The sequence below is a fragment of the Ambystoma mexicanum genome, chromosome 3q (genome assembly GCF_040938575.1).
Source record: "Ambystoma mexicanum isolate Mex_15411 chromosome 3q, UKY_AmexF1_1, whole genome shotgun sequence".
NCBI classification, from domain to species: Eukaryota; Metazoa; Chordata; class Amphibia; order Caudata; family Ambystomatidae; genus Ambystoma; species Ambystoma mexicanum.
Genome location: NC_090926.1, coordinates 588,450,926 through 588,473,177, shown reverse-complemented (window position 1 = coordinate 588,473,177; position 22,252 = coordinate 588,450,926). Strand labels below are relative to the sequence as shown.

The 22,252-nt window shown below is 43.2% G+C and overlaps 1 protein-coding gene across 2 annotated transcripts in view; it reads left to right on the top strand.

Moving 5' to 3' along the window:
- Nucleotides 1-22,252, top strand: part of SLC25A17 (solute carrier family 25 member 17) — a 622,505-nt gene that overhangs the window by 521,952 nt on the left and 78,301 nt on the right. For both annotated transcript variants that reach the window (XM_069654410.1, XM_069654412.1), the window contains exon 8: nucleotides 1,266-1,348. In XM_069654410.1, the coding sequence (XP_069510511.1) occupies nucleotides 1,266-1,348 (83 nt within the window). The remainder of the gene's footprint in view (nucleotides 1-1,265; nucleotides 1,349-22,252) is intronic.

Sequence of the window (22,252 nt, the reverse complement as noted above, 5' to 3'; positions counted from 1 at the left end):
ATACTGGGGGCTGGCACCTGATAGGTGGAGGATGTGAGCCTCAGGACTACCAAGGACTAAAGGTTCATGGAGCTTGCAGTGCCCATTTTTTGAACGCTCTAAACTTTTGGATTTCCATTTTCTCATGGTGGACTTATGAGTAAACAAAAATTCCCAGTTTAAATGTTCATGTTTTTGAAAAGCTGTCAGTTGCAGTATTAAAGAATGTACAGCATAATGCTCGCCTGTGTCTTTAATAGAATCAATACTCCCCTGCGCTATAAGCATGGACAATCTTCATTCTCAGGTAGATGAAGCAGCTCTCAAGAGCCTATTCAGGTAAAGCTAACCTCTTGCTGTCCTCTTCTAAAACTTATTTGGGTTTGTACATTTTCTTCACAAACTTGGCTTATTGGAAGTTGCTATCGATGTCTTCGGTCTGCTGTGCGCTCAACAAATGCGAATAAATAAAAAAATAAAAATAAATAAGAAGTAACAATGTTTTCTTCCGTATATTCACTAAATTCGGGGAGGCGCTGCTGCATGTTAAAGCTGTTTCTGAGCTTTTGGACATTTTATTTTAAAATGAAATGAGATGTTGCTAGAGGATCTGGCTCCATAAATTGTGTGATGCTAGTAAGGTAGTAAAAGTTAAGTCTTTCTAATTCTACTTGGGTCTACACTGATGCCGTGGGAGAAGGTTCATCTAACCATGGGCATCTGTTGAAAGTCCCAGCACCGGAGAAGTAATATTTTAGGTAAGTAAATTGTCATTTATATTGTGCCTGCCACCACCCTAGCAGTCTCTCAGTGCCAAGGCTTATCCAAGAACATTGTAATTGGCCCCACACCTGGAGAGTGTGGCTCCGAGTATAGTTAGAAATGAGAGCGGTGAGTGGAGAGGAAAGGGAATAACAGGAAAGCCAGATACAATAAATAGTACCGGAAGATTGGTAGTGTAGTGCTTTTATCCCTGGATGCATGACTTCTCTGCGGTAGTTGATTGAGCAAAAGCTACTGAGTAATGGAGTACGGTGCAGGTGGTTTTGATCATGCTTCTATTTTGACAGATGTTCGTAATTCTTTGTGAAGTATTTGTAGGGATGTGTGTGGATGCACAGTGGCCTCAAGGTGTGCTCCAATGAAGTGCAGAAGCCCGTTAATGTGCATTAAATTCTTCCACATTCCCTCCACTTGCCTAAACTCCTGTATGTGCAGAGGTTACTGCTGCTTCTTACTTGGCAGAGAAATGAACCCATATCTATTGCTTCTTCTCTTTCTTACAGTTTGGACATCACAGACTAAATCCAGAACGGCGCACATTTGGAAGCCTCCGTAATGTTCTATACCTCCTTCATCAACGAATTCGGTTAGTCCTATTGATGATGCTTTGGCATTCGATTTTTGCATATTCACATTAACAGTGCCTTTGTCAACCAAAATGTGACCTCTTTCAGAGATGTTCAATCATCATAGATGCATTTTTGCACCATTTGCAGCTTGTCAGTTTGTTTCTTTGCCTATAGTGTACCTGAAAATATTATTATTATTATTATTATTATTATTATTATTATTATTATTATTATTGGGGTATTTATTGGGAGCAGACCTAGCTTCGGGAAGCAACAGAGCGCTTTGTAGTTTCTGGGGAAGTACACAGTGTGCGAAGCAGAGATACAGGGAAACGGGAGGTGGGCAGGCAATTTGGCAGCAAGGGATTTACAAATAGCAGAGGAAACAGGGTAGCAGATCACCCAGTCTTAGGTTAGATGGGGTGCGGGTGGTGCTTGTACCTAGGTATTAGGAAGGAGGAATTAATTGAAGAGGAGGGTCTTGAACGCCTTCCTGAAATGCATTTGTGGATTTTATTGAACCTTGAATGTGGCAGTGAGAATTTACTTACCCACAAATTCTGGTGTTAACATACTTGTGGGGTCGGGCGGAAGGGTTCAATGGAGTTTACGTAATGTGTAGAATATTACAAGGGACTCCTATGTCTGATGCTCTTTCCCCATATTGACACCGTAGCATGCACAGCACCGAATTAGAGTTCACTGCTTTAGGGCGCTCGAATGCACAAACAAGTAGAGTGCTAAGTATAGAATAGAAGGAAGGAGGATTCCAGGATACCATGTGAAGGACTCACTACACTGATGGGGCAGATGGAATAATAGGCAGAATAGATGCAGTATAAAGAGGCAGTGAAATCAACGTATGGCAGAAGCACAAAGTGACAGTTACATGAACAAATACGAATATTGGTCACCAACATGTATGCGATAAGCACAGAAGTACAACCATTTTCCTAGCATAAAGGCTGCAGCAGGCCTGAAATTTAGCAAAGCTTCAGACAAGATGCTAAGTTCATAAAAACCCATTTATTTTAGAAGCTTTCCAGACAGTAGTTCGTAGCAAGCTCCAAGGTCAGATACACGAAAGGGAATAGTGGACGTGCAGAACGCAGAGATGAGATAACTGTTCTCGGGACGAGAAGAAATAGATTCCCAAGCTAATTAAAGGTATAATAAAAGCACAATCAGGCATTTATGTCCAGGTGCATGAGATCAGAATGCCAAAGGACTTTGTCGCGGATAGATGAAGCGTGTCTCTAGTGGCCGCAAAGGGTACAACATGCACGTTAGAATTTGCTAAAATCCCAGTAAATAAGAAGAAATTCATTCTCCAACACGGTCCCCTAACATGTGATCAAGACATGAACACTAGCTATTCGTCATAAGCCAATCCAGATAAGACATCTGCTGAACTCCCTGGCAAGCACGCAGACACAAGATGAGACACAAGACCAAATACAAAGGAATAGATAGGCCACGTGGCCTGAGAATGATGAGGAGTACTTTTAATTGGAATTAGTGCAGACCATGGACTTCTCTCTGCCCTATCCAATGTGTGTGTCATATTTTGACAACTTGTCATCAAAGTATCCAAGATTGATGAGTAATGTGCCAACCAATAAAAATCCCTCTTGCCGTACTGCCCATGATGGATAGCAGCAGCCCGTTTGTGGCTAATATTGTGATTTAGTGAAACTCTTATCTAGGATGGGCTGAGTTCAGGAGGAGCCATCAGATAGTTATAGACCAATGAAGCAATGAACACTTATGTAATGTATATGTATTTTAAGATATTAACCAATCCTTATCCCTCATATGTTTTGTAACTGATATTGTATGCAGTGGCATATTTAGGTGTTCTGGGGCCCTAGGCCCAAATAAGTGTATGCACCACCCAACTTTACTCCACCTCTGCCAGATGCTGCACCTTCACCAGCTCCGCCCCTTCAACAAACTCTCTCCCCGTTGTCCAAACGGCACCCCTTCACCCCCATTTTGTCCCCGATTATTGCTCGATAACATTACAAGGATGTTTTTAAGGTTGCAGGGATTAGAACCTTATTGCTTCCCCTATATTAATTCAAGCCTGTCATCTTAGTTGCAATAGTGAGAGACCGGGCAGGATTTATCGGCAACAGGGGTACCTGCCAATCTCTCTTCTTAGATGCACATTATTTCCGCTCTCCACAAGCTGCCCTTGCTGTCCAAGGGGGATGGTGAGGAATCCTCAAAAGTCTACAAAACACGTAGGGGTCCATCCTCTGCTACCAAGTGTAGAGATGGGCCCAGATTGCTGCACTAAGATAAAAACAATACTCAATAATGAAGTACTCGTAGTGCACAGTAAAACCCTTATTCAAAACATTGAATGATGGCAGGGATAGCATGAAAGTAGCCCTCAAAATACAATGAGTCTGAGCAGATTTTATTCAAGAAATACGTACACAGTGTTGTCATTATACAATCATAGATGTATTTACAACAAGGCAGAGAAGTTTTGTGTTTAGTGAATTTAGTGTTAGACAGGAAACTTTCGACAAGGGTCGGAAAAGACTGTGCAATAAGCACTTTCTAAGGGCAGAGAAATAAAGAGAAATAAAGGAAGGATTACCCTCCTATAATGGGAAGACAGCTGTATTTTATTTAATTATGTTAATGATTGTTGGCACCATTGTGCTTTGTTGTGGTATAGAGTAGGTTAATAGAGGTGTTTTGTTGTGTTAGTAGAAGAGTGTATTTTTTTGTTCACTAGGAAAAGTGGTTTACGTTGTGAGCAGCGTTTTGTGATGCTCCTCAGGAGAGGGATTGTCACGTGGGCTCAGAGAGAGACCCGGGTGTGTTAGTGTTGTAGAAATACATTGTAGGGGAGTGGTAGGAGAAAGGAGATACAAGGGTGAGCGAGTGTTGAAGTGGTGATTATTGACCATTGGTAAGTTGCGTTTTTAATTTGCTATTATGTCGGACACCTCCATCGTATATCTGTGCAAGTCACTTCCCAGATACAAAGACAAGATTTGTAAATGCCACTTTCAGTGGGTTAAAGATAGGTTGGCAAGATGTTTATGCCTTGACCTCAAGATAATACTCGTTCGAAAGAGGTGCTGCAACACATGTTTACCTATTTACATACCACACATAAGGGAAAACATTTAGAGAGCCGGCGAAGTATACTCGAGCTGTGGAAAATATTTGAGGAAGAGGTGGTGGAACCAAGTAAGAAAGAATTAATTCTTAAGCAGCATGACGAAGAGCGCACACCGCCCACGGCTGCTCCTCTTCTGACTAGTGTACCGTTCTCGATTGTACAGGAACTATAGCCTTTAAAGGCTGCTGCAGGGTATACCAACCCTAAATATTTACCCCCAGCAAATAGTGAGGATGACAGCATAAGGGGAGAGAAAGTGAACAAGCAAAAACCATTGCCGTTGCAAGTAGAATATGACGCGTGGCATAGTTTGCAAGCAAAGCTAACAGAAGCAGAGGAAGAAAGTGAAAGAGCGAGAGGCATGCAGGGAGAGGGGCTTGGGACAACAATTGTGTCAGATAAATGGATAGGAGGGTAAATAATACTTAAACTTGATAGCAGAGACATCGACTATTCTTATTTTCTATTTAGTTTAATGTATATATTATTTCATAAGAACTATTTCACATACGTATATAATTAAATCATTTAAAACATATAGACAAACTTAAACGAACGATAAAAAGACAAAAGCAGAAAACTTAAACTTTCCCCTGCATATATCAATCCATACGTCAGTAAATCAATTTTGCATTTAAATGAATACAGAACTCAACCCGAATTAAAACAATTAAGACCACATGTTACACAAATCAGCCCATTGATCCCCTCCCCCAAATGCCCTTGACAATCTTCCAGACATTGTACAAGGTAATCATTAAACCTGTACTACATAAATGAATACAATAAATCCAAAAAGCGTCTTCACTTAAACTGGACATTTTGCTTCTCTTTCGGCACACCCAACTGTGGGCTGATTACTGTAAGAACTGAGAGTTGATCCAACCTCAACATTAAGTAGAAACGTTGTATTCGGACGTCAGGACATTTAATCGAATACCGTTGATGGGACATGTATTTATAGTTCAACTGATAGTGTTTATGATATAGACTTTTTTTTAAATTATTTATTTTTATTATTTTAAAGATGAACACTGTGTAAGAACAATGCATTTTTCAACAAGCGTTACTTCACATGTTTTTGTCATTGTGACTGTTAGCGCCATCCCCTTTGTGTCCCTCTTATTGTCATGTAATTCGCTCTAGTATCCATGTTGCACAAACCGTCCAGTGCTACCCTATTAGGGGGGCTCAGTCTCTGTGACCTACCGCTCAACAAGAAACCTTAACCCCCAACTCCCCCCTCACCGTCCCACCACTCCCAACTTCCCTTGTCCCCGGTTTACCCCTGACTCCCCCCTCCCAACCCCAAGTGCCACATCTTGCAATTGCTCTCTGTAGTTAACCTTCATCTTTTCGTTCTTTTGCGAGTTAGGGAACCCCCTTCCCTCAGACCTCCTTCTTTTACCCTGAAGGGGCCCCTGAGGGACCCTCGTTTGTGGAAACAAGGCACAATCACCACACACAAACTGATACGCCAGACACAAGGTTGTTTTCCCAAAATCTAGGGTCTATTGCAAAACAAATAGTCTCAGTTGGCCAACTGGTCCCACGCCCCGCGACGTGTGTGTATCAGACCTCGGGGGACGCAAGAGAGCAAAATGAATACAACAGTTACATATATACAAAACAAGCATCTAGTAATCAGTAGTGTCACAACTTATACCGCCCCTATTGCATTTCCTTTGAACTAGGCACGATGATCGACAATGGTGACGAGTTTGACACCTTCAAACATTCATTGTGTAACAGTTTGCAATTTTATAAGCCCACAGACATTAAGTCTGTGTTTTAAAGAACACAATGCTTCTGTTTTCTGCAAGCAAGCTGTGCGCAGGGAGAGACACATTCCAGGCCTTGCTATCTCTTAGTTTCTATTCGTGTGCCGGGGGGGTCAGGGAAGGGGGGCCGCAAAGAAGAGCATAATTCAAGTAATTTAATGTTCGCTCTAGCATTTCTACTGTGCTTACCGAGACTAGCTGGCACCTGCTGTACTGATTAGAATGCCTTGCTGCTCACTTTCCAAGGATATGCGATGGAGGGGACCGGACATTTCTGTCCGAGTTACTGCGGTATGTTTCAACATGCCACTCGCGGCCTTGCATTGTGCACCAGTGAAGCAGAATAACATTTCAGCAAAGCAGTTTTACATGAGGCAAAAAGCAAATGTTAGAGAAAAACAAAATGCCGATTTCAGTCGCTTCAAAATGGCCGCACCTTAGTCAATGTTTGGCTATATATTTCTAATACTAGATGCATGAGACGGTTGCTCTTTGGCCAACATAATACATAGCCTTATGATTGAGGGGTGTCTATTTTTCTAGATCGACAAACCCTCCTTTTGGCCGCATGCCAAACATCTCATCCGTACATTGCATCCTCTTCTGACCAAGTATCTGATTTAGATTCTGATTCTGAATCTTGTGCATTTTTTGTTTCCTCCTTATTGTCATCTACGTTGATGGACATGAATTCTTTGACTGTCTTAGTTTCCTCATTACCATGGGTACTCGATTTAATAGTGCTCTTTTTTGCTATCATCGGCACACACCCTTCACTAATTTCGGTGCATATTACAGGTAAGCAGTGTATGCAACAACATGTCATAAATATTCCTAGTACTGCTACTAGGATCGCAAATAGTTTCCATCCCCATGAATAGAATAACTCCCAGAACCAGGAGCCTATATCCCAACCGCCTTCTTGGGTATGGAGTTCAGAGCTTAAGACATGTAGCTTTCTTATCGCTTCAAAAATTGTAGGAGAGGAGTAGTTTACAAATACACAGCACGCTGATCCGACGATTTTGCAAACACCGCCACGATCAACCAGGACTACATCAAGAGCCATTCTGTTCTGAAGTGTCATTAATCTAATTCCTTTCTCCTCTAATGTCATGTTATATAATATATCTGTTCCATTTATTGTTTTTTCTAAGATTCTGGATAGTTGTCGTATATTATAGGAGTTTATTGCTTGGGCCAAAAATAGTACAAATGATTTTGCTACGTCTTCTACTATTAATCCATCCTCATTACTCCTTCGTGGCCTGGATCTAGATAGTTTGGCTATATCCATTGTTTTTAAAAGAAACACTCCTGGGAACAAAAGTCCCAAATAACAAGTACCTCCCCAGTTTCTAGGCAACCAAGGATACGCTTTTTCTCCACATATAAAATACACAGGGTCACCTACATATACTGGTTTTACTTCCCTAGCAAGAATCGCTGTATTCATACATCTAGTGAATGTCCCTACTGAATAAGAACCCTTCTTCTTTAAGCAAAAAGGAACAGAACGTGGGCTGTAGTTTACTGTATAGGAGGAAGGCACTGCATCTTTATTTCCCTCTGATCTCATACGAAATATGATTACTGATGGTTTTTCCGGCACAATCAATCTATCTTGTGGCATTGGTTTGGGCATAGCTCTTAACATTATCATTTGTGCTCTATAAAATATGGAGCAACCTCTAGGTCTCATGATTATCTCCTCAAATTCATTCATGTTTGTGCTATCTAATTGACCAGTTTCGCTTTTATTCAATTTTCCATAATATAATGTACTCAGAAATGCACTGCATGCAGAACTTAATGTTAGAGGCTGCACATACCAACCTATTCCTTTGCCACCATGCTGTGGCAAATGAGCACACACCCAACAGTTATTCTTTTTCAAAATTGAATGCGTCATATTCATTATTTGCAGTAATGTGTTATTCCCATAACCTTCTCTGTCTTTCTTCCATTGGGGAGTGTAAGTAATTACATGAACAGGGCTTTCAGTGGTGGAGTTGTTTCTTATGGGCAATAGAATTTCTAAGGGGTGCATTTCTTCCAGGTACCATAATACCAGTGCTGTTGTTACTGGGGCTATTATGCTCATTACGCACATTATTATTGTTAGAATCGGCATACAATTTTTTCGATAACTTTGTGTGTAATCTTTCAGTTTCTATGTTTAATTCATTATCAGCAGTGGTGCAAGAGGAGGCAAAAGCTGGTTCTGGCATTTTCTCTCACAGTCCTTCTTCCTCTGCATTGTTCGTCGTGAATGTCTCTCGTTGTTGCACTCGTTGGAATGTCAATAAGTTTGATAATGTCAACAGTCTATCCTGCCAGTTCTTAGCAGCCTGGATTGCTACACGTTGGGCAAGATCTCTGTGTGTCTGCACATTTGCTCAAAGGAACTCCAGAGCAGTTATCAATTGCCTTCGTACCATGTGCACCCCGTTTGTCTGTACGGGTTCAGGACACATGGATTTTGTGTTAGCACCGAGGAGTCTCGATTATTGGGCTGTCCGATTTACACAACCCTCACAACGCTCTCCTCTAGGCCTCCGGTTCCTACTTCATCCGAGAATAAGAAACAGAGGCAATAAAAAGAAAATCAACAGGAATGCAGGTTTGATCACTCCTTCTTCCTGTGCCGCAAATTGTATCGCCTTGCTCTTGGTATCGTGTGATCAACGAATAGTGCAGGTGCACTTCCAGATTCAAGCTCGGAGTCAGCCTGTGGCGCAATAGCAGATGATGATGAGCGCCACAGTGATGATGCGGCTTTCGTTTCAGGCTGGGCAACAACGAAAGAGGGTGGGCGCCAAAGAGGTACACATTCTGTGTTTGCCAGCAGTGATACAGATGCTGCTGGACAATGTTGGGGCACTCCTTGCCCTTCCTCTTTCACAGCAATCTTTCCAGGCTTTCTTTCAGGATCAGGCAGATTTTGTGGCAAAGAACTGGCAATCGTGTCTTTCATTGCTGGGACCGCTGTCTTTCTGGTCATCTCGATCAGTCAGTTTTTCAGCCAGTGGTGCAACCTTCTTGGCGTGTGTTAAGTGTATCCACGCCTTCCTCCCATACACCCGAATTGCCGTTTGCGTAGTCAGGAGGATCAGATAGGGTCCACGCCATCTGGGTGCTAACAATGTCTTTCGCTCAAAGTTCTTTATTAGCACCCAGTTTCCTGGCTCCAGTGTGTGTCCCGGACCAGTGTATCTAATTGGCAATGCCTCCTGCACCTGCTGATGAATCAAACGCAATTTTTTTATTAACAGATTACAATAGATACTGAACACAGGATATTCCAGTTCCCTCAGCCTATTTGGTGGAGGTGCACACCAAACATTCGCTGGTCTCCCCATAACGATTTGATACGGGGAGAGCCCAGTTCTCGCCTGTACAGATGTGTGCATGCACTGTAACGCTAGGGGTAATGCATCTACCCTGCTTAACTTGCTTCCTGCGCATATCTTGCTAATCTTAGATTTTAAGATACCGTTATGGCGTTCAATAAGACCGGCAAACATGAGGTGCCTAGAACAATGGAATCGTTTATCGATCTGGAGACCTGCACAAGTCTGTAATATTACTGCGCCCACAAAATGTGGACCGTTGTCTGACCATATGACATGGGGCAGGCCAAAACGGGAAAAGTATTCTTATAACATTACTTTCGCTGTACTCATAGCAGTGCAGTCTTTCAATGGATATGCTTCCACCCACTTGTTAAATGCACATATGACCACTAGGACATACTTCAAGTTTTGGCATCTCTCCATTTCTATGAAATCAAAATGGATTACCTCAAACGGCATAGAGGGAGGACCAAAACTCCCTGTTGGAGTCACCGTTCCCTTCCCCACATTATGTTGTAGACACGTGATACAATCTTGCACCAACCTCTCAGCATTTTTCTTTGTGCGCATTCTCCCATACTGTGGCTAAGTGTTGAACTATCTTTTTGGCACAAATATGAGTAGGGCTGTGAGCCATCGTGACCATTGCAGTTACGGAGGAGTTGGGCAGCATCCAATGTCTATTCTTCTTGTCTACCCAGCAACCCTCCAGATCTAATTCAGCAGAGCCCTCAGCCCACCCTTGTATTTCATCTGCAGTGGCTTCCGCCTGCATTTCTTTGACAGTGGCAATTCCATTCTCTATCATGCAGGGCACTTCCTCTGACTGTACTGTGAACATTCTGGCATTCAGGTCAGTGGCAGTTTGTTTCGCAATCCTGTCTGCAAATGCGTTTCCCTCTCTCCCATTGCATGTTACTTTTTTATGCGCCTCGCATTTTATTATTGCCAGGTGCTTCGGACACGTAAGTGCAGACAAAAATCGTACAATCAAAGGGCCATGTTGTATTCTAGCCCCATGTGATGTTAAGAAACCTCTCTCAGCCCAAAGTCAGCCGAAGTTATGAACCACACCAAAGGCGTATTGGCTGTCAGTATAAATGTTTACACTAAGATTTTCAGAAATCTCACAAGCTCTGGTCAATGCTATTATCTCTGCTGCTTGTGCAGAGTTGTAGGGGATTCTTTTACTCTCCACAATACTTTTTAATGTGGTGATAGCATAGGCAGCAGTTGATGTGCCATCCGGCAATTTAAAACAGGAGCCGTCACAAAACGATTCTCCAACTGGCTCTTTTTGTGGGGTGTCTGTCAAATCAATTCCCCCCTTTGTTTCTTCCTCAGTAACCATTAAGCAATCATGGGGAGGTGATTCATTTCCATCAAGTTTTTCCATGGGCAGTGGAATTAATTCAGCCGGTTCAAAGCTCTACACCTCATAATTTGGATGTGTGGCACGAACAGGACAATTTCATATCTAGTCAATCTAGCAGAGGTGAGGTGTTGCGTCTGTGTTCTATTTAATAGAACGTCTATGGCATGTGGCACCATCAAAATTAAGGTGTGCCCCAATACCATACCTTCTGTTTGTTTCACTGACGCAGCAGCCACTGCAACAGCTCGCAAACATCGTGGTAATGCGCGCACTACAGGGCCCAGCGCAGAAGAAAAATAGCCGCACTGCCTATTTCTTCCACCTTGTTCCTGTGTTAGAATAGCCAGCGCGCAGCCGTCATTCTCATAAACAATCTAAAAGAAATTTCATAATTTGGTGTGCCCAAAACTGGAGCGGAACACAACGCAGTTTTGAGCAACCCACATGCACTCTGACATTCTTCACTCCACTGCAAAGGCATCACAGCATCCTTCTTTGTCAACTCCACCATTGCCTTCACAATTAGAGCGAAATTCACTATCCACTGCCGATAATAAGAAGCCATGTCTATTATAGCTCTGACTCCTTTTTGTGTTTTTGGAATAGGCATACCAGAAATGCTCTCTATTCGCTCTGGCGTTAGTCTTCTCCCTTCTCTCGAAAGTAGGTAACCCAAATAAGCCACCTCCTTTCGACAATACTGAAACTTCTTTAAGCTTGCTTTGTGGCCATGTGCTGCTAAATGTGTTAATAGTAAAACAGTACTCTCTTTACAAATCCCTTCTGTGTCTTCTGCAATTAGTGGGTCATCTATATATTGTAATAATACACAACCTGCTGGTAATTCTAGCATGTCTAGTTATTCTTTCAATGCTCTGCTGTAAATACTCGGACTCTCTGTGTAGGCTTGTGGAATACGTGTAAATGTGAATGATCGTCCTCCTAATGTGAAGGCAAACAAATATCTACTTTCTTGGTGTACTGGAATACTGAAGAAAGCATTCTTCAAATCAATAACGCTAAAGTATTCTGTTGAAGCAGGAATCATTGTCAAAATTGTGATAACATCTGGGACCAATGGAAATTGCGGATCTACTATTTTGTTTAATGCACGCAAATCAATTATGAAATGGTACGGTACCTCATTAGCGCCTTTCTTATACACCGGGAGAATGGGACTGTTACACGTGCTGCCTGTAATTTCTTCAATCACTCCCAATTTTACCAAATCAGACACAATACTTTTCAATCCTTTTTCTCCTTCTGCTGAGATTTTGCTACTGCGTAATACGTGGTAACGTTACTCCTTCTTTTAGCATAATTTTCACTGGCTCTATCTTCAAGCATCCCACAACATTGTCATTTACCGCCCATATACAAGTTGGCACTTCACTTAATTCCCCTGGCAAAGGTTTAGACAGAAATTCAGATACTGGCACATCCTGTGGTCAAAAATACTCCATCTGGCGTACAGTGGATAACTGCACTTCGTTTTTTCAATAAATTCAATCTCAACAGATTCTCCCCACAGTTTTCTGTTAAAAGGAATGGACAGTATTCAGTGAATGGGCCTAATGTTAATGCTATTGGTTGGGACACTGGATTAATCACTGGGGTACCTGCGAACCCTACTGAAATATTTTCATGCCCTGACAGTGGTATTTCTGGAACCAAGTGATGGTCTATCGAACACTTTTGTGCCCCCGTATCCACGAGGAATCTGTGCTCACTATCACCGACTTTCATTTCTACGAAGGGTCCTTTCTGATTAACAGGAATAGACACTGGTTCAGACCCCTGTCTTGGGACGTCCGGTTGGGGAAACAACACATCATCCGATGTGTAATCGCTGCTGTTATTATAGTACGCATTCTCGTGAGTATAAAAAATGTTCCCGCCCCTTCCTCTATTTCCATTTTGCATGTTCTGCTGGCTCTGAATCTGAGTAGAGGTCTGATTTTGAGCTTGGTTCTGATTTTGGGCACCATTCCCTTGACTATTTTGGTGCTGCTGCATGTTATTTCCATTATGCCCATTTGCTCCTGGATGCCCCCTATGATGTCTTCTCTGGACATACCCATTTCTATTTTGCAAGTTTGGACATTGTGCTCGCCAGTGACCTTCCTCTCTGCAATACGCACACTGATTCAATCCCAGGGGCCCTTCATGCATGTTCGAATTACCTCTGCCTTGGGCGTTTCCTCTACCTCTATTGTATCCCGCTACTTGCTGGAGTAGCACCCTTGTCTTTAAATTTGTTCTATCCTTCGCCTCTTTCTCGGCGTTTACTCTGTTCTCGTAATATTGAGCCATATGTAATACTTAACTCAACGTTTTTGCTTGCCATGCACTTTCCAATGTCATTATTAAGTTTTGAATGGGAAGTATTAACCTCACATATTTATCAACAAATAGCCTTTTTCCCGCCTCTGTACTTACATCCTGTCCACTAAAATCTGTAAAGACTTCCTCGAATCTATTAAAATAATCTGTTGCTCGTTCATCCTTGCCCTGCACACATGCAGTCAGTTTGTCCCATTGAATTCTTTCCTCTGGAACACATTCTTTCAATTTCTGTATTATTCGTGCTGGTAATGCCTCCATATTCGGCCCCGGTTTCCCTCCCACCTCTTTATTCCTATCCTCTAGTACTAAATCCGCCCATGTGGCGCCATAGGCCATTGCATCATCCACTTTCCTTATTTGCTTCCATATATCTGCTGGTAATATTACTGGGAATATTAAATCTGTCACCCATAGTGAGCACGGATGATTGCAAGCAGGACTCTACTTCTTTATAAAATCCCCCGGGATTCATTCTTATATCGGGAATCATCTGTTTTATGTTGTTCACTTCCTGCCTGGAAAAGGGGACATGTACATATTGGGCAGTATAATGGGCTGGCGTTACCTGCGCCGCTTCAGTACCTGTTGCAGGAATCTCTACTTTCGGTACAAAGGTAGGTGGGACTTCTCTCATGGGAAATACTGCACTCACTGTTCCTCCCCCCTCTCTCATATGTAGTAATATTCCCAAGTCAAGTGATAAGGCTGATTCTCCTGTTCCACGTTTAGATGCCCTCTTATATACTGTTATTTCGGGGGGGGGGCTGGCTTTCTTCTCACTTATATCTTTGTCTATCAGATGTTCAGCCGTTATCTGCAATGCTTTTCGTTTTATGGGCCAGGTGTACTCATCAAATATCTCATGTATCTCCATTTCAACTCCTCTCGTATACACACTCTTAGTCGGTCACCTGTCTGTCTTGATGATGACAAATATTGCCGCTGTATATATGGCTCTACCGCTTCAGTTCTATCTCTCCTAATATCTCTACTGCTATAGCCAGGTGTGGCAAACATTTCAGCATACTCATTATGAAGTTAATTCTTGAGTTCAAAAAGTCGGTCTACATGTTCCCTCATCGCTTCATCCCTCCCTCTACAACGTGCCAATGCATTCAAATCTAACAATCGTTGTGTCGGTAACTTCCCAATCAACTGTTTCCATCTAGCCACTAAATATTCACCCATGCTTTCCAACACTACCTGTCTTTCGTTGCTCCTCCTGAAGTCAAATATGTAAGCCATCGCGGCCGTCTCATCATCCCCATCTATATACATTTCAGCCTGTTCTTGCAACTCTTGCTTCCTCTCCTTGCTAATCGCACTAAGAGTTACTCTCGTACATCCCCTCTGTTCAGCCTCTTCTTCTGTTTCAACAACTCCAAGTTCAATTACAGGAGGGGCAGATGGGACAGAAACGATCTCTAAGGTGGGAGCTGCAGATGAAATCATGGGAACGGGCATGATCTGTTGCGATGTTGATTGGGTAACAGGAGGCGCTGCATGTGCAGTCTGTGGCTGTGCTAGGATCTGAACAGTCAGGAGGGGCTGAGCAACAGGAGGGAGTTGAAATGGAAAAAAAGAGGGTTTGAGCTATAGCCACTAACACTGTCTTTTTAGCCTCTCGTCTTGGGCCTTGTTTCGTATCAGTCAGTATTTTTTCTATCAATTCATCTGATGTATGCAATTCTCGTTGTGGATATATTTTTTCTATACTCAACTGGTCGCGTCTATTTGATTTTCTCAAACTATTATTCCACTCCTCCTCCTCCCTCTCTTCCGCGCTCTCCGATTTCGATTTATGCCTGCACGCATGTTTCTCTCTACTTCTCCAATGAAGCGCAGCTTCCCTTCTCCAGTCCCTAAGGATATCAAATGCCACAGGGCGTGTTTTCTTTTTTATTAACACCTTCTCCAAATTATCTATCCTCGTCATCTCAAAACTCTCATGACTAGGCCACTGAAGATCTTCCTGCTTTCTGGTTTGCTTATGCCAAATCACAAAACATTATTGCTCCCACACCGTATTTCACATACATCTTATACGCCGGCGTTCGGGGGCGCGACCGGGCCAGTTTCCAAAGATTGTCCGCCGCAGAGGAAAAAACCCGCTAGAGTGGACAATACCCCAGGCATGTTTTAACCTTACCCTTGGCTAATCAACCTTAATCTGGGTGTTTGATTTTGCAAAATCAACTCTCAACCAATATCAGGATCACTTTTGAATCGGGGCACAAATCACCTGATCAGTCAAGTTGTCTTTTCAAGACACAATTCGTCCGTATACTGACGCAACCAATGACGACGTGTCTGCGTATCTTGGCTCACTCTGCCTCGTTTCGGGACCCTTGCCTCCTTGTTCTCTGGCCGGGCACATCGATCAGGGATCAGATGTGTGCAGATCTGCATAGGAGTCTCATCGCTTACGCAGGGGCGCCACCCGAACACCTCTTGATCCCGGCTTGATCGTTCTGTCCTCGGCGTTCTTTCCGCCTTCCTTATCTCTCAACGTACACGATGGAACAAGTGGGGGAGGGTCCCTGTTGATGGGCCATCTTGAAGGTGCCCCTGAGGGACCCTCGTTTGTGGAAACAAGGCACAATTACCACACACAAACTGATACGCCAGACACAAGGTTGTATTTCCAAAATCTAGGGTCTATTGCAAAACAAATAGTCTCAGTTGGCCAACTGGTCCCACGCCCCGCGATGTGTGTATCAGACCTTGGGGGACGCAAGAGAGCGAAATTCATACAACAGTTACATATATACAAAACAAGCATCTAGTAATCAGTAGTGTCACAACTTATACCGCCCCTATTGCATTTCCTTTGAACTAGGCACGATGATTAACAATGGTGACGAGTTTGACACCTTCAAACATTCATTGTGTAACAGTTTGTAATTTAATAAGCCCACAGACATTAAGTCTGTGTTTTAAAGAATACAATGCTTCTGTTTTCTGCAAGCAAGCTATGCGTAGGGAGAGACACATTCCAGGCCTTGCTATCTCCTAGTTTCTATTCGTGTGCCGGGGGGTCAACTTGCTCTCCAGGGCTGTACCGGGCTCAGGGAAGGGGGGCCGCAAAGAAGAGCATAATTCAAGTCATTTAATGTTCGCTCTAGCGTTTTTACTGTGCTTACCGAGACTAGCTGGCACCTGCTGTACTGATTAGAATGCCTTGCTGCTCACTTTCCAAGGATATGCGAGGGAGGGGACCGGACATTTCTGTCTGAGTTACTGCGTTATGTTTCAACATGCCACTCACGGCCTTGCATTGTGCACCAGTGAAGCAGAATAACATTTCAGCAAAGCAGTTTTACATGAGGCAAAAAGCAAATGTTAGAGAAAAACAAAATGCCGATTTCAGTCGCTTCAAAATGGCCGCACCTTAGTCAGGCTTATGGCTATATATTTCTAATACTAGATGCATGAGATGGTTGGTATTCGGCCAACATAATACATAGCCTTATGATCGAGGGGTGTCTATTTTTCTAGATCGACAACCCCTTCAACCCTCGTCTCTTCAGGGGGCTTTTAGATCCTGAGTGGTTGCCAGCTCGTTCAGCATCTGCCCCCAATCTACCACTAGTGTATTCTCCCCTTCCGTATCTCTGTTTATTTAGATATTCCACTTCGGCCAGGCCCCATCTGCGTATCTCGTGCGGCCATTGTTTCACCCCTCAGCTGTCTTGGTAACTTCTTCCTTCAATTTCCACAAGCCCAATGTTAGATCAGGTAGCCAATTAATTTCTTCAAGAAATGCCAGAGACAGTGTTACCCGAGCATAAACACTATTATTCTTAAGATCTCTCATTTCCTGACCCTAAAGACCATTCGAAAGAGAAGGTGTTAGAAGATGAAATCAGACAGGAGATAGAGAAGGAGAAAAGGGGGAGGAAGATGTGAGAAACCTGAAGGTGTCTCATCTGCTAGTCCCCAGGGATCTGTCATCCAGGTGGCCACGACACGGCCATGGGGGTGGACCAATGCGGGAGGATCACCTGGATAGGGAGTATTCGGGCAGTGGGACTTTGGATGGTGAGACACGGTACCCCCTTCCCTGTAACACCTTTTCCCCGTCCTACAAGTTGGGATACTTTGGAATTCAACCCACCCCCTTTCCCAACACGAACACTTTCTCTCGGACAGCTCACTGTGAGAGAAAACGGACTAACACCCGAGCCGTATACCTGACATGTACCAACACAATGGTCAGGCAATTACTGATCATAACACACACCTGACTTCAATCACACTTCCCCACATGGATAAAAGGCAGAGCACGAAAACACACTCTGAGCAAGGCAACGCACACAAGGAAGCAGCAGTTTCAAGGTGACAGTTTAATACAAGGAGAAAGAAAGTGAGACCAGAGAGGGTTGCAAGTCGGCAAGTGCCCTTTACATTTTCAGAAGAAAACTGTTACTTTCATGAGCCTTGGAAAATAAGAAACATAGGACCTGGAATTAAAACTGAAGAGACTTGCATTGTGTGTCTGAGTTACCCGGGGCTTTCCCTCATTGATGGTCAAGGCTGGGAGGAGCGTTTGCTGCTGTGGTACTGTCCTTGGCTCCTATGACAAAGAAGCACCAGTAAGGTCAGCACAGCCGGTGAGTCAGGGAGGCTGATACCAGACCGGTCTGTGTTCGAACCAAGGTTGCAAGCAGCAACACTGTATGGAGAAATCTAAAGTGAAAAATGTGTAAAGTGTATGTGACGAGCGATGCAAATATAATTGAACTCCAGAGGAGTGACTGAACCTTTGGAAACCTAGATGGATACCGTATACAGAGTGGTCCGGTGCCACGTGGGTGCTCATTCAAAGGGCTCTGTTAGGTATCCAACTGAGAGGTGTCAATTGTAAAATCAAAGTGGTCCTGCAACGGGTGAAGCTAAACCCTGTGCACATTCAAAAGTATTCGATAGTTGAGTTGAACTGGAATTGGTCCGAGCCCGGCTGAGGGAGACTAATTGTGTAAAAGGAAGGTTCTGAGCCCGGCTGAGGGGGAATCTGGGGGTGAACCGTGAGTCACTCGAGAATATTCTCTGAACATTGGAAAAGGGGATCTAAGCCTGGAAGAGGGTGGATCCAAAGTCACAATCATTGTATAAAAGGGATCTGATACCGATTGAGAGGGATTGAGAGTAAAGAGTGTGTCACCTGAATTGAGTACTTGTAAAAGGAAAGGAACTTTTCGTTTGTTTTGGTACATTAGGCCCTCTGAATCAAGAGACTTTGAAAGTAAAGAGACTTGGGCACAGAAGGCCCTCATGCTAGCAGTTGAACTATATACTCTGCCGAAGAAGCCAGAGAGTGTGCTATGCTCCAGTGAACCACCTTGTCCCGTGGGTAAGGGAGACCAACAGCCTGAACACTCCGACACATCATTTTTGTGAATACTTCTTTCTTTTTCATAAACACTACCCCACACTATTTGTATTTAGAGGTAAGGATTGGCAATCGTTTTTTTTAGTATAGGTCCTTTTAATTTGTCGAGACTCCACTAGGAATGCATTATTATTATTTGATGGTCGGAGCTTGCTCCCATCCGTAGATTTAGAATTAGATGGGCGTTTATCATACCCTTGTTGAAGTTCAATAACACCCTGGAACTGTGGTCAATTGTGTCTGTCTTACTGTTGATACCATGCCTTCCTTACAAAGAGGGAGAAAGATAAAGGAAGAGTGAGAAAGGGCGAGAGGCCTAAAGGAAGTTGACATAATTAGCAGACATACTTTGGCTGACAGAGAGAGAGAAGACCTTACAAGAAGGAACAATGACCGAGTAGAAGAGATAGCATGAGTAGACAAGAGAATTGGAGGAAGTTACCGCAAAGTATGGGTAGGAATGTATTGGAGGAGTTAGTGAGTGGGACCTAGTGAAAGAGCCCCTTAGAAGGCTAGAGTTTGAGGGAAAATATGAGGAAGAAGAAATACAGTCGAAATGGGAAGGTGACGATAAGAGCAGGTAGGAGGAAGCAGTACAGGCACCCCTTACAGGTGCACTTATGGGAAGAGAGATTCATTTGATAGATTTAGAGGGAAGAGCGATAGTCCATCAGGTATCCATTGCTCCCATAGAGACATCCAACAAGTCCAGAAAGAAGCACACCATGTGAAAACAGATTAAGATCTACCAGGCCATTTAAACGAAAACAAAGGGTGTGGCTGCACCCATGCGCAGAAGTGGATGGACCCAATTCCCCTTATTACAGAAAGGAAGAGGATTATCACTGTTAATCTGGCCACAGACAGACAAAATAACCTGATATATAAATTGCAGTCAATTACAGCAGGCACAGGGAAGTGGATTTATGAGTTGGAAAGGGAAACTGCAGGTATGACTGTGGCTGTAGGAGACATGAAAAGCTTGTTTTCTGCCATATTGGGCGCGCAATCGGAAGACATTTGGAAATGGGCATGGGACGTTGGGGTGACAGCCCAAAACATGAGACATGACGGGACACCTTTTAATAATTGTTGAGCAGACGTTTGGAGGGCACTTAGAATACATTTTCCAGACACATCAGACATAAGTGCAATAATGACACGGAAAATGAAGACAGACGAAGACACAGCTGTTAATATACAAGAGAAATGGTGTCTAGAAACAAGGGAAGCTTGGGACAGAAATATAACAATTTTTAACACATTTTATGTCACAGACTCCTTAAAGAAGTGTAAAGGCTATTAAAGGAAATTGTGGGGATTGAGGCAAAACCATGTGCCACATACAATTGACCATTGTTCATCATTGTCGATTAAAACAAGAGAAAGACACAATAAAGGTTGAGGAAAGAAAGACAGAGGAAGCAAAGGTAGTACAAAAGAAATTGTCAAAATTGGCAATAGAAGGAGAGATATTAACAAATGTTGGGGACAACCACAGTGTGCATGAAGCACAACAAATTCTGCCTGATTTTAATGAAAATTTTGTAGGAAGAGAAAAGTATAATTATTATGCCTGGGGCAGAGGGGTCTCACCAAAAGGAAGAGGGTTTGGAATTCAAGCACCACAGACAGGAGGGTTTAACGGAAGACAGCCACGATTTGGGGGATTTGCAGCGCAGTGTTGGGTATGTGGAATAGTAGGACACGTTGCACAGGTTTGTAGATGTAGGGTAGGAATGCAACAAAATTGGCAGCAATTTGGCCCAAGAGGGGGGCCCGCATATCCACTGACATATAGCACTATACAGCAAGATAACACCCAAGACTATACATGATATCAACCAACCCAGAGACAGGCGCTGCAAGTACAGCAGACAGTCCAGCTGCAAATAGATGCAGCAAGCACATGTACAACCACAAGTAACACAGAATACAAACCACGATGGGACGCAAACATATTGCTGCAAGCACTGCCGATACCTAGAGTAGGGGACGTGACAGTAGTGGGAGGGAATCCCTTTACGGGAACAGGACTGAACATGTATCCACAACAGGACAGCCCACAGAGCAACTTGATGTGCCCAATTCTATTGATTAGCCCAGACCCACAAGAGGAACCGAGGGTAGGGGTGACCATAGGCGACAAGACCATTTTCCTTCTTGGTTAACACTGGGGTGATGAGCTGCTGTGTAAGAGTGGGAAAGTTTCAAATGCCAGGAATATCAACGGACACACAAGGATTCTCTGGGCCATGACAGCGGTTCATTTTGCAGATAACTTGCCCATAACAATAGGAGAACATGAAATGGCTATGCCATTATTATATTCTCAGAAAACACCAGTTAACATATTTCAGAGAGACTTCATGAGCAAATTAAACATGATCACCTCTTTCACTGAAGAGGGGTTAATATGTTCAACACCAGGTGTTCGTTATGCAAACGTGCAAGAATTTGTAAGGGCATCTTACGGCCAGGGAGCACAAAGAGGGGTGCCACTAAACCCAGAGGTTTTCCTTCATGTGGTACAAGAAGGGCACATTTTTGCAGTTGAATTAGAAGCAATGCTAGTGAGAGAGGACAGAGTGATATTGTACAGAGTTTTCTTTTTTTAATAAATGTTTTTATTAATGTATTCACCCAAACAATACAAACCAAACTTGCAGGGTATATGGCAACATTTCAATTATGCATCAATTGATTATATTCACTGCACCCCTTATCCCTCCCCCCTTTTCGAGCCTACTCTAGCTCACATTCTGTTCCTGCATCTCCTGACAGGGTGTCCTCTGCCATGGGTTCCGTCGGGTCTCGCATTGACCCAAATAATTCCACAATTAATAATTTCCAGGCCATCAGGGTCTCTGTCTCCTCCTGCCCCCTAGCACTACTTGATTCTTGCCATACCATGGTTTCTGCCTCAGCCCATTTCTGCAAATCTTTCCACCACACCTCTAGTCGTGGTCTATGGCATGTCTTCCACCCCATAGCGATTCTCCTCTTTGCTAGCACATATGCCAGATCCTTTAGTTTGCTCACATGCTTGAGTTTTTGTGGTCTAGTGAACCCCCCTAATAAGCAGGCCCACACTGTATTTACTACAATCTTAATACCTCTTTCTGTTAGTCTGTGTGCCACTTCACCCCAAAAACGCCCCCAACATTCTCCTTGTCACATTTGGGGCATGCCTGTCGTCCCACGTTTTTGAACCTAGCTATTTATTTTTTATTTTTTTAATGTTTGGTTTGCATTCAAACCTTTCATCTTGCTTTTCTTATCATTATTACTCAAGTTACATAGCGTAGGTTATTGGAGTTTTGTCCTTTTTCTTGCTTCTTGCTTTCTTTCCTCATGTATACGTGTTATCCTATTCATCTATTGTTCATGTTGTTCCAGAATGATATCAGGGCAAACACCAGTTTTTTTTCCACAGAAATCATCCTCGCCCAGCGATCTTCAGGTGTTAGGACAGTTTGGGTGTTCATGAACCATTCTCTCGATTGTTGTCTTTCTTCATTCAATG